The 12,962-nt window shown below is 37.7% G+C and overlaps 1 protein-coding gene across 1 annotated transcript in view; it reads left to right on the plus strand.

Annotated features, from left to right (window-relative positions):
- The first annotated feature begins 8,340 nt into the window (after nucleotides 1–8,340).
- Nucleotides 8,341–12,962, plus strand: part of SERP2 (stress associated endoplasmic reticulum protein family member 2) — a 131,643-nt gene continuing 127,021 nt past the window's right edge. The window contains exon 1 of the mRNA XM_053704942.1: nucleotides 8,341–8,448. Coding sequence (XP_053560917.1) covers nucleotides 8,365–8,448 — 84 coding nt within the window. The 5' untranslated portion in view covers nucleotides 8,341–8,364. The remainder of the gene's footprint in view (nucleotides 8,449–12,962) is intronic.

Here is a 12,962-nt window from a genome sequence, read left to right on the forward strand (position 1 = left end):
CCTCTATTTGCCTCGTACTAGCTAGGGTACCTCCATTGGACTGTGAATAACAAACCATTTGGGCCAGATGAGCCATGATTCAGTAAGATCTTATTAATGCCCCTGGGTATTGTGATGGTAACTATAGGATCAGGTTCTGGTCTAGGTAATAACATATAAGTAGCCACATATGTATAGACACAATTGAACATCATTAGTGTTATAATTATAGACAAACATCTGATTATGCTACTAACATTATTCTACGGGTTGCGATAACTCTGGGGATCCTCTGTATACTATATCCCTTTATCCCATAGTTCTTGGTTATTATTAATACAAGCATAACTATAGCTCTATTTATTTAGTAAGGGGCTTAGATTAAGGGCTTCTGGAATCTGCTTCAGGAGAATGGTACTGCGGGGCCAGAGACTTATGTCTCAGAGTTTTTATCTTAACAGTGTTCCCTCTATTTGCCTCATCCTAGATAGGGTATTCCCCTCATACTGTGTGTAATAAACTAGCTTAGTCAGATGAGTCATAATTCAATCAGAACCTAGCAACATATAGGGATATCATGGTAACAGTTACAGAAACAAGTTCTTGTCCGTAAAGTAATAACATATAAGTAATCAAACATGTGCACACACAACTGAACATCATTAGTACTGTGAATTATATACATGCATCAGGTATTGTTACTAATGTTATACTATGGATTGATCATAGGGATTACCATCAGTTAAGAATTGTAACAATTTTAAACACTAATAGGTTATAACTTATATGAGGTGATTCTCAGTGTCCAGGAGGTTAAAGCCCAGTTTCAGGGCTACTGCTAGGGAGGGTAGGTCATATTGTCCAAGTAGTGAAAGAAAAAAGGAGAAAAGAAATGTTCCTTATGTTCAGTCTGGGAGATGTTGCAGGCCGCTAGGTTCCCCTTCTGCTGGGCCCTCCGGGGCTACAGGGGCCTTTACAGGAAGTCTTATATTGAGGCCAAGAGCCTGATTGAAGGACGGGAGATCTGATGGTGTCTTGAGGACATGTGTGACATTATTTTTAGTGACCATGAGGCTGGTAGGAAAACCCCATCTATATGGGATTCTATTGGCTTTTAAGGCAGAGGTGACAAACCTGAGGTCCCTCCTCTTTTGGAGAGTAGCTGGACTCAGGTCTGAGTATACTTGCGGTTCAACACCTCTAAATTCTATCTGTTGCTTGTTTCTAGCTAATCGAAGCACTTCTTCCTTTTCTTTAAAGGATAGTAGCTTTAAAATGATGTCTCTAGGTGGGGCCCGTCCTGGAGGTTTAGGGCGCAGCGCCCTGTGTGCCCTTTCAATCTGGATCTCAGGACCCATAATTTCATTTCTGAGATACTTGACAAAATCTTGAATATATTCCTGTATAGCAGGGGGTTCGATTGACTCTGGAACTCCTCGCAGTCTGAGGTTGTTCCTCCTACTGCGGTTCTCGAGGTCCTCAATTCTCTCTAGCAGTGTATGTACTGTGCTCTCTTGCGCCTGCAGAAAGCTAGCTTGGTGCTGGAGATCAGAGCTGAGTACTTCATGCTTTTCTTCTACCTGGGTTACCCTGCGGTCTACAGCTGAAATATCTCGTTTAAGTTCGTGAAACATAGATTTAAAATCTTTCATGGCCTCTTTTATATCTGCTTTGGATGAGAGAAGCTTTATATCTTCTTTGGTCACACAGTTCTGGTGGGTGTGCATTGTGTCAGTATTATGAATCTGTGCAGCTACTCTTTTCTGTTGTGTCTCAGGCTTCTCCAGAGGAGCTGTAGAGTCATTTGCAATTAAAAAATTGTCCATCACTGTGGTTTGAGAATTCTTAGGGAGTCTAGCCTGTCTTTTGCTGGTCATTACATATACACCACCAGCCCAAAATGTATGACCTGAAAGCAGTGTAACAGTGCAACAGGCCAAATGACAAGAGTTTAATAGGAATTATGTCTCTGTAAGGTAGTGGTGGCAACACACATGCAGCCGTTATTATACTATAAGAGGTTAGATTTATCTTGAGGAAACTGAGGCACTGAAATTATAGTAACAGTCTAATGAATTTGCTTTGCATGCAGTGTTTGCGGCCTATGTAGTTGTAGCCGTGGATATTCCACTGATCTCACATAAGAAGCCTCTCATGCAGAACCCACTAGGGGGTCCTGGGATGTAGTACTGGTAAGGGGATAGCAGAGTTCAGTACCTTATAAGTGTTAGATGGAGAGTGTCAGTTCCGTTCGCCACGTGGCTAGACCTGATGGTGCGGTCTTGTTCGGGCCTGCTCCGCTCCCACTCTGCTACGCTGTTTGAACAGGCTGTGAGGGTTCACCGTGAAGGAGGTCAGTGTCCGGTATAGAGTTCCTCCTGATCGCAGCTTGCAGACAGCCTCAGTCGATGTAGCCGTTAGTCTCCTCGGTATGTGCGCTACAGTGCGTGAGTTCACCTTAGTGCAGGACGGCTCCGGAGGTATGCCAGTGTAGCCTGCTCCCGGTGCTATAATGCACCGTTTGTGATCCTCCTCCTAATCGGTAACTTTTTTTGTGTATCGGAGGTATTTGAGTGCGATCACTCCCTCCGGGTGCTGTCAGGTCCAGTGATGGCGGAGCTTCTATCAAGTGTAGCTGCTGCTATTAAGCTGCCTCTGGGTTGTAAAAAGTGTCTCCGATTAGAGGGTTAACGTTAGGAAAGTAAAAAATGCTATTTTCTGCTTAAAATTATTTGATATATGCACTTATTTTAGCGTAAGTTCAGCAGGGACATCAGAGCTTTTCTAGAAAGCAGCCATCTTCAGCTATGGCTAGGCTCCGCCCCCTGTAATGGTATGTTTTAGTGTAAGGCAGGTTAGGTTTTATTTTACAAGTAAATTTGTATTTATTTTAACTAGGTAGTTAGTAAATAGTTAATAACTATTAACTAACTACTCTACCTAGTTAAAATAAATACAAACTTACCTGTGAAATAAAAATAAAACCTAAGATAGCGTCAATATAACTATTAGTTATATTGTAGCTAGCTTAGATTTTTTTTTTTACAAGTATGTATTTAGTTTTAAATAGGAATTATTAAGTAATAATTGTACGGTTTATTTAGATTTATTTTAATTATATTTGTTAGGGGGTGATAGGGTTAGGGTTAGACTTCTGCTTAGGGTTACGTTAGGGTTAGGTTTAGAAGTTAATATATTTATGTAGTGATGTGGTAGGCCAGAGGTTTAGGGGTTAATAGTTTAATTTAGTATATTTTGTTGTGGTGGGCTTGCGGTTTAGTAGTTAATAGGTTTACTACAGCGGTGGTGTGGGTGGACGGCAGATTAGGGGTTAATAATATTTAAGTATTGTTTGTATTGTTTACATTTAAATAGTGGGGGCGATGTCCGGAGCGGCAGATTAGGGGTTAATAATTTTATTTTAATATTTGCGATGCGGGAGGGCCTCAGTTTAGAGATTAATAGGTAGTTTATGGGTGTTAGTGTACTTTTTAACACTTTAGTTATGAGTTTTATGCTACAGCTTTGTATCGTAAAACTCATAACTACTGACTTTAGATGGCGGTACGGATCTTGTGGTTATAGAGTGTACCACTCACTTTTTGGCCTCCTAAGCAAACTCGTAATACCGGCGCTATGGAAGTCCCATTGAAAAAGGACTTTTTTAAAAGTGCGGTACTGACGTTGTGTGACGGCCAAAAAGGTGTGCGGTACACCTGTACCTACAAGACTTGTAATAGCGGCGTTAGGGAAAAAGCAGCGTTACGAAGCATAACGATGCTTTTTTACTCATAACCCAGAACTCCTAATCTAGCTGTATGTACCGAAACAAAGCTCCATTTATTAGCAAAATAATGTTTTATTTTATTCCCATGACATCACGTCATCCAGCCCTCAAATGTGGGCCGTCTAAGGTATAACATACTTGGCAATCGGATGGCGAGTATTTTCATATAATTAAAATACAATTGCGTCAATCTACATATGCGCAATTGGATTTTAGTACCCACGCATGCGCATATTGTGGCACGACATGACCGACACAAGAATCAAAATAACGCATGCGCATCTTCCCCATTTCTTCTTCCCCATAAGACAGTGATGTATCCAATGACGTTGCGCTTGCTCGCGCATGCGCATCACGTCGAGGTGTCGCCATCTTCCAACTGGAGTTGTCACCCCGAATTGGAAATCAGTAACGGCGATAAAGTAAGTGGGTTTGGAAAAAGTTAATATTTCACAGACAAATATATAATAAACGGTAACTATTTACAACGTGATGAACATTGAAAATGTCTTTATTTCAAGGTATACTATTGAACTATGACAAATCAATTTTTGACTACAGTGTCCCTTTAATAAGTTAACGTTTTCAGGGTCTCCCCCGTCCTCAGACTTAAGTAAGCCTGAGGATCGGGAAGACCCTGAAAATGTTAACTTATTAAACATTACGTTTATGCTTTGAATACGGATAGTGCCTCCTTTGTGGACTTATATAACATTCTTGTATGCCAGAAATAAGCAAAGTGAATGATAAAGAAATCTATTCAAAAGCAATAAATACAAATTGTATCTAATGTTTAAAGGCTGAACAGGAAATTAACTTTTTTTTGTACAATTAACTAAAAAAATATAATACATTTAAAACTAACACACTGTTTAAGCCCCAGAACTGCCAAAAAGGGCTACACACCTCTTTCTACAGTTATTTAGCAGACAAGGGGTTAAACAGTTTGTTTTACAAGGCTAAAGAAAAGTGACACCACAAACTATATTACAACTTACATCTCACACAAGCAGGACTGGTAGGGAAAAGGGCAGTTATATCTCTTCTGTCTGGGAGAAAGTAAACACAATATGTGTGTGTATGTATATATATATAGAGTTGTGCTCATAAGTTTACATACCCTGGCAGAATTTATGATTTCTTGGTCATTTTTCAGAGAATATGAATGATAACACAAAAACGTTTATTTCACTCATGGTTAGTGTTTGTCTGAAGCCATTTATTATCAATCAACTGTGTTTACTCTTTTTAAATCATAATGACAACAGAAACTACCCAAATGACCCTGATCAAAAGTTTACATACCCTGGTGATTTTAGCCTGATAACATGCACACAAGTTGACACAAAGTGGTTTGAATGGCTATTAAAGGTAACCATCCTCACCTGTGATCTGTTTGCTTGTAATTAGTGTGTGTGTATAAAAGGTCAATGAGTTTCTGGACTCCTGACAGACCCTTGCACCTTTCATCCAGTGCTGCACTGACGTTTCTGGATTCTGAGTCATGGGGAAAGCAAAAGAATTGTCAAAGGATCTGCGGGAAAAGGTAGTTGAACTGTATAAAACAGGAATGGGATATAAAAAGATATCCAAGGAATTGAGAATGCAAATTAGCAGTGTTCAAACTCTAATCAAGAACTGGAAAATGAGGGGTTCTGTTGAAACCAAACCACGGTCAGGTAGACAAACTAAAATTTCAGCCACAACTGCTAGGAAAACTGTTTGGGATGCAAAGACAAACCCACAAATAACTTCAGGTGAAATACAGGACTCTCTGAAAACATGTGGTGTGGCTGTTTGAAGATGCAAAATAAGGAGACACTTGAAGAAAGATGGGCTGCATGGTTGAGTAGCCAGAAGAAAGCCATTACTTCACAAATGCCACAAAGTATACCGCTTACAATACGCCAAACAGCACAGAGACAAGCCTCAAACCTTCTGATACAAAGTCATTTGGAGTGATTAGACCAAAATTTAGCTTTTTGGTCACAACCATAAACGCTACATTTGGACAGGAGCCAACAAGGCCTATGATGAAAGGTACACTATTCCTACTGTGAAACACGGAGGTGGATCTTTGATGTTTCGGGGATGTGTGAGCTACAAAGGCACAGGAAATTTGGTCAGAATTAATGGCAAGATGAATGCAGTATGTTATCAAACAGAACCCCTCATTTTCCAGTTCTTGATTAGAGTTTGAACACTGCTGATTTGCATTCTCAATTCCTTGGATATCTTTTTATATCCCTTTCCTGTTTTATACAGTTCTACTACCTTTTCCCGCAGATCCTTTGACAATTATTTTGCTTTCCCCATGACTCAGAATCCAGAAACGTCAGTGCAGCACTGGATGAAAGATGCAAGGGTCTGTCAGGAGTCCAGAAACTCAATGAACTTTTATACACACACACAGTTGATTGATAATAAATGGTTTCAGCCAAACACTAACCATGAGTGAAAGAAAGGTTTTTGTGTAATCATTCATATTCTCCGAAAAATGGCCAATAAATCATAAATATGCCAGGGTATGTAAACTTATGAGCACAACTGTATATATATATATATATATATATATATATATATATATATATATATATATATATATATATATATATACATACATATTATATATATACATATGTGTGTATGTTATCTGCTAGATGTCTGTATGAAGGAGATATGCAGCCCTCTCTGGCAGTTCAGGGGCTTAACCAGTGTGTAAGTGTTACATTTATTATATTTTTTAGTTAATTGTACAATACAAATGTTAATTCCCTGTTCAGCCTTAAAACGTTAGACACAATTTGTATTTAGTGCTTTTTAATAGTTTTCTTTACTATTCACTTTGCTTATTTTTGGCATACAAGAATGTAATATACTATATATATATATGTATGTATATATATATATATATATATATATATATATATATATATATATATATATATAAATATGTGTGTGTGTGTGTGTATGTATATATATATATATATATATATATATATATATATATATACATACTGTACATACATACACACACACACACATATATATATATATATGTGTGTATGTATGTATGTATATATATATATTTATATATACACACACACAAGTTTATGTTTAGATATGTATAAAATATATATATATAAAAAAAAGGTGTGTGGATTCATCTCCCACCATCAGCCCCCAACCCTTGATATACAGTGGGTCACCTGGAAACCCTAAATGGAGTTAACTTTTTATGTCCAAGGGAGGCACTAGTCATTTGCAATAAGCATTCTGCGTCTCCTGATTTTAGGGTATACACAAATGTATTATATTATGGAACATATTACCCTGCTTAGTATATATAGTTCCGAAGGCAAAACTATATTTAATGGGGTAACTGTGCTTTGCATATCCACACTCAAATTATAAAGTATTTTAAGGCACCAATTTTATTGGAAAAGTTATACATGCCTTCTCAAATTTTAGTTTTAGTTACAAGGCTTCTGCAATTACAACTGAAAACGTTAACATGTAAAACTTTATAGCAGAAACAATGATCTATTAGCAAATTATTATAAGACCATATTTTCTAAAAATGCACCAAAGTCTTGCCCTTTAGTTGTCCTGTAATGTTCAACTTATTTTTAAAAAAGGCTTATCTTTTTGTCAAGCACAAACATAACTTCATAATATAGCATACCAACATCATCTGGTCACTAATTAAAGGGACACGGAACCCAAATTTTTTCTTTCATGATGCAGATAGAGCGTGCAATTTTAAGCTACTTTCTAATTTACTCCTATTATCAAATTTTCTTAAGTCTCTTGGTATCTTTATTTGAAAAGCAAGAATGTAAGTTTAGATGCCGGCTCATTTTTTAATAACCTGGGTTGTCCGTACTGATTGGACACAACCAATAAAAAAGTGCTGTCCATTGTTTGAAACAAAAATTGGCTGGCTCGTTAACTTAGATGCCTTCTTTTTCAAATAAAGATAGCAAGAGAATGAAGAAAATTTGATAATAGAAGTAAATTAGAAAGTTGCTTACAATTGCTTGCTCTATCTGAATCAAAAATAATAATAATTGGGTTTAGTGTCCCTTTAACCTACATCAGGATTATTCCACTTGCAAACAAAATTCTTCACAAATTAAAAATGTTTAAATAAAAAATACATAGAAAAGATTTTCTGTATCCAGGTAAAGAAAATAACACAGGTGACAAATAAAATAGCGTGCTTATGTTACAACCTTAAAATTATCAAGCACGAAGGATGCTGGCCAATAAAAACAGCCCAAGTATCTTCTAGTTATTATAAGCCTAGCAGTGAGTACCATCACCATGGAAACCAGCTGCACCATCTTAGAGCTACCTGTATATTTTATCCAGCGGTTTATTACACCGGGTGCAAAGAGTTATTATTAACTCTCTGCCATAACACTTTCCAACAGCTACTTAAACCCCCCATTAAAAGCGCGGAGGGATAAGGTCTGTAAGCTATGGCTAGCGCGACTCTAGGGACGCTGACGTAGTGACGCCTTTTGACAGCCGGGGTGTGAACAACTGTGGCAGCCAGCAGTAGTCTCAAGTTCAGATTGCCGGTTTTTCGAAACATGGTGGCCAAGCAACGAATCCGTATGGCTAATGAGAAGCACAGCAAAAACATTACGCAGCGGGGAAATGTGGCCAAGACTCTGGTGAGACACGGGATGGTGTGATAGTACCCAGTCAGGCCGAGCCTCTCACACTCGTGTAGTATTGTCACACAGCAGTAGTATAAGCCATTCACATGTGTGCAAGTCCTGCATTGTTATACCAATATGGGGTGCAGTGCATGTGTGCTGTATAGGCTATGCACAGTATGTCGGTGTGCCATTCCACCTAAGGGAAGCATTGTTAATACTAGTATATCCTATATATAGAGAGTTAGTGCGATGCATTGTGTATACTATAACTTATTGTGTGTCAATGTGTTGCACTGTGAGTACTATATCCTATATGGTGTGCATATTTGATATATTGTGTATACAAAACCTATATAATGGTGTGTCTGTGTGATGCATTGTGTATATGATTACACCAGGGGTGGCTAACTTCCTAACACATGGGTGATGTGGGTCAATATTTTAGAAGCCTTAAAGTGACATAACCTCAACTTTTTTTCTTTCATGATTCATATAGAGCATACCATTTAAACAACTTTCCAATTTACTTTTACTATATAAATTGTTTTGTTCCAATAGAGTCCCAACCCTCCCAGTGACGAAGTCCTAGTGATCAATAGATCTATTGCACACTAGGACTTCACGTCACCGAGGCGGGTTGGGACTCTATTGGAACTCTTGTTAGCTGTCAGCTTAGCGCTGTTTGTAAGCGTTGTCAGTCTGATTTAGTGTAATCTGTTCCACATTGAAGTCTCCTTATACCAGAGTGACTTTGCTTTTACAATAAATATATGCTTTTATATATATTCTGAAGTCCTTTGCGGTCCTTTGTCACCTGGTCAAGGATTATTCTTGGGCTTTCAAACTAAGAGTTGAGTGATAGCTTTCGTCTGTGTGAGTAAGATTTCACTCATTGTCCTAAGTAGGATTTTTACCGTGCTTCACTATTGTTACTTTTCTTTATTCCTTAAAGTGAAGGTAAACTTTGATGAATGAAAGCCCGTTTTTTAAAAATACTATTAAAAACAGGGCCACTTTCATTCATCAAAGTTTAGAAAGCAGCCGTTTTAATTAAAAACTTACCTTTGTTTTTTTCACAGCCAGAGCAGCTTCCCCCACCCGGAGATCCTCTCTTCACACGTCATCAATGACTAATCCTGCTTCCTCCAATCACGGCATGGCCTCAGGCCTGGGGGGAAAGCCGTTATTGGAGGAAGCTGGATTAGTCATTGATGACGTGTGAAGAGAGGATCTCCTGGTGGGGAAAGCTACTCTGGCTGTGAAAAATACAAAGGTAAGTTTTTAATCAAAACGGCTGCTTTCTAAACTTTGATTAATGAAAGTGCCCCTGTTTTTAATAGTATTTTTAAAAAACGGGCTTTCATTTATCACTTTAAGGACACTTCTCAGAAGATCACTGGAAGACATAACCTATTTTTTTGTGCATGTTCTTGACACATTTTAATAATATTTTTGCTGATCCTGTAATTGTGTTACAGAATATCACTTTTTCTAATTTTGTCACTGGCTCACCTGTGTCACTGGCTCACCCAAGAGTGTATTGCTGCTCCTTTACAAGAGAAAGAAGCAAATTTGATAATTGAAATAAAGTGGAAAGTTGTTTAAAATTATATGCTTTATTTGAATCATTAACCCCTTAGTGATCAGATCGTTTTTCAATTTTCTTACCGTTAAGCACCAGGGCTGTTTTTACATTTCTGCAGTGTTTGTGTTTTGCTATAATTTTCCTTTTACTCATTTACTGTACCCACACATATTATATACAATTTTTTCTTGCCATTAAATGCACTTTCTAAAGCTACCATTATTTTCATCATGTCATATAATTTACTATAAAAAATTATAAAATATGATGAAAATATCGAAAAAAAAACACATTTTTTCTTACTTTGACCCCCAAAATCTGTTACGCATCTACAACCACCAAAAAACACCCATGCTAAATAGTTTCTAAATTTAGTCCTGAGTTTATAAATACCCAATGTTTACCCCTTAACCCCCTAAAGGACTGGGCATTTCAGACTAAAGCTTTCCAAAAAGAGTATTTTTAGCATTTTTGCTATCACTCCATTTAAACAGAAATGAAGCTTTCTTTTTTTTTTTTTACCTATCAAAACTATATATTTTATTTTAGTAGAAAACCCAAAGTATAGATCTAGGCAAATTTTGGTATATTTCATGCCACCATTTCACCGCCAAATGCGATCAAATAAAAAAAATTGTGAACTTTTTCACAAACTTTAGCTTTCTCACTAAAATTATTTACAAACAGGTTGTGCAATCATGGCACAAATAGTTGTAAATGCTTTGGCATTGCTTTCTGGTAATTTAGAAGGCTGCTAATTAAAGCTACCCACCACACTTTTATTATTCCCAGAATCTCCCCCTCCTCGTCTAGAATCCCCCTTTCCCTCCTACCCCCTCCCTCCTTCCTCCTCACTGTCGGCTGGAGAGTAGCCCTCTCTGCATTGGTTACCCTCCAGCAGGTATTGTACAATGCCTCAATATCGAGGCATCTCTGCAATACCCTTAGAGTGGCTGGAAGCGATCGCTTCCAGCGCCCATATTCGCGGAGGATGTGCTAGGTACATCCGCGGTTGATAAGGGCTGTTTTTTGTACCTAGCACGTCCTCGGTTGTTAAGGGGTTAAAGAAGAAAATTGGGTTTTATATCCCCTAAAGGGCCACATATATATTTATGATTATTAAATGCACAAATAATAATAAACTTCCTGAAAATGTTAAGTGGCACAGGGGAATTAGGTACAGTTGCAGGATACTCTCATCATTTTTACTTTTTAGAGGACTCTGTTGAGTTTTTGCTACCCAAAGCACACATTTTTATTTCTGCCTTTTCATAAAGCTGCAAAAACTTGTGCGAGGGGGCTGTAAGTTGGCCATCCCTGGTGTATATTATAACCTGTTTATGGTGTGTCAGAGTAGTGTGTGTATTGGGCCTCTTCAGAGTGGGGAGAGTCTTATTATGAGTTCCTTAAGGTAAATGGGTCCCTTAAATGTACATGAAACCCACATTTTTTCTTTTATGATTTAGGTAGAACAAACAATTTTAAACAATTTTCCAGTTTACTTCTATTATCAAATTTGCTTCATTCTCTTGGTATGATTTGTTGAAGGAGCAGCAGTACACTACTGTTTTCTAACTGAACACATGGGTGAGCCAGTGACAATCGTTATATATATGCAGCCACCAATCAGCAGCTAGAACCTAGGTTCTTTGCTGCTCGCGAGCTTTCATAGATAAACCTTTCAGCAAAGGATAACAAGAGAAGGAAGCTAATTAAATAATAGAACTGAATTTGAAAGTTGTTTGAAATTGTATGCTCTTTCTAAATCATGAGTGTCTAATTATGACTTTACTGTACCTTTAAGCTGTATTTTCATTTTCAGGAAAATTATTTTGGGGAGAGGGGATATGTTAGGATACCATTGGAGTGGGAATTTGCTAGGGCTGTCATGGTGGATGGGATTGTCCCACACGGCTACTGCAACTATAAGTGCTCATTAGTCAGTAGTTTAATATCGTTGGAGTATTAGTGGATAAGGTATTAATTTAGATTTTTTTAATTTATTTTTTTGCAGTTGGCTATTCTAGTAAATATGGTACATAAGAGTGAAAGACACCACATGCACATTTAATCCCTACTGTCTGTATTACTACCACTGTAGCCAAATGTCTCACAACAATGCTGTCTTACTGTTATCATATGTAGGAAATACAGATGTTATGAGAAATATGTTTATTAAAGCACCTAACAAATTAAAGTGAGGCAGGATTGGAGTGCCTTTTAATTTATGAGGAAATTGTAGCTAATTAGTCATTTTAGTTTCTTTCATGTAATTAGCAAGAGTCCATGAGCTAGTGACGTATGGTATATACAATCCTACCAGGAGGGGCAAAGTTTCCCAAACCTCAAAATGCCTACAAATACACCCCTCACCACACCCACAATTCAGTTTTACAAACTTTCCCTCATATGGAGGTGGTGAAGTAAGTTTGTGCTAGATTTCTACATTGATATGCGCTTCTCAGCATGTTGAAGCCCGGTTCCCTGCAGAGTACAGTGAATGTCAGAGGGATGTGAAGGGAGTATCACCTATTGAATACAATGGTCTCCTTCTACGGGATCTATTTCATAGGTTCTCTGTTATCGGTCGTAGAGATTCATCTCCTACCTCCCTTTTCAGATCAACGATATACTCTTATATACCATTACAGGTATACCTCACTTTACAGCGCTTCACTTTACAGCGATTCGCTAATACAGCGCTTTGTGGAGCTGAAGTTCAACCTCCAAGCATTTTGAAACAGTGCTGTAAATCATTGTGAGATTGCGAGAAAAGTGACTGCCACCATTTTGTTATGCACAGTTCACTCTGTTTACAGCATTACAGTGCAATCTGTATCTGTCTTGTATTCTGGCAAATTTTTCTACAGTAATTGTCACTATTTTACAGGTACAGTATTTATTGAATACTAATTGAATACTGTGCTGTGCTAGTGTTAAA

The sequence above is a fragment of the Bombina bombina genome, chromosome 3, assembly GCF_027579735.1.
Source record: "Bombina bombina isolate aBomBom1 chromosome 3, aBomBom1.pri, whole genome shotgun sequence".
In the NCBI taxonomy this organism is placed as follows: Eukaryota; Metazoa; Chordata; class Amphibia; order Anura; family Bombinatoridae; genus Bombina; species Bombina bombina.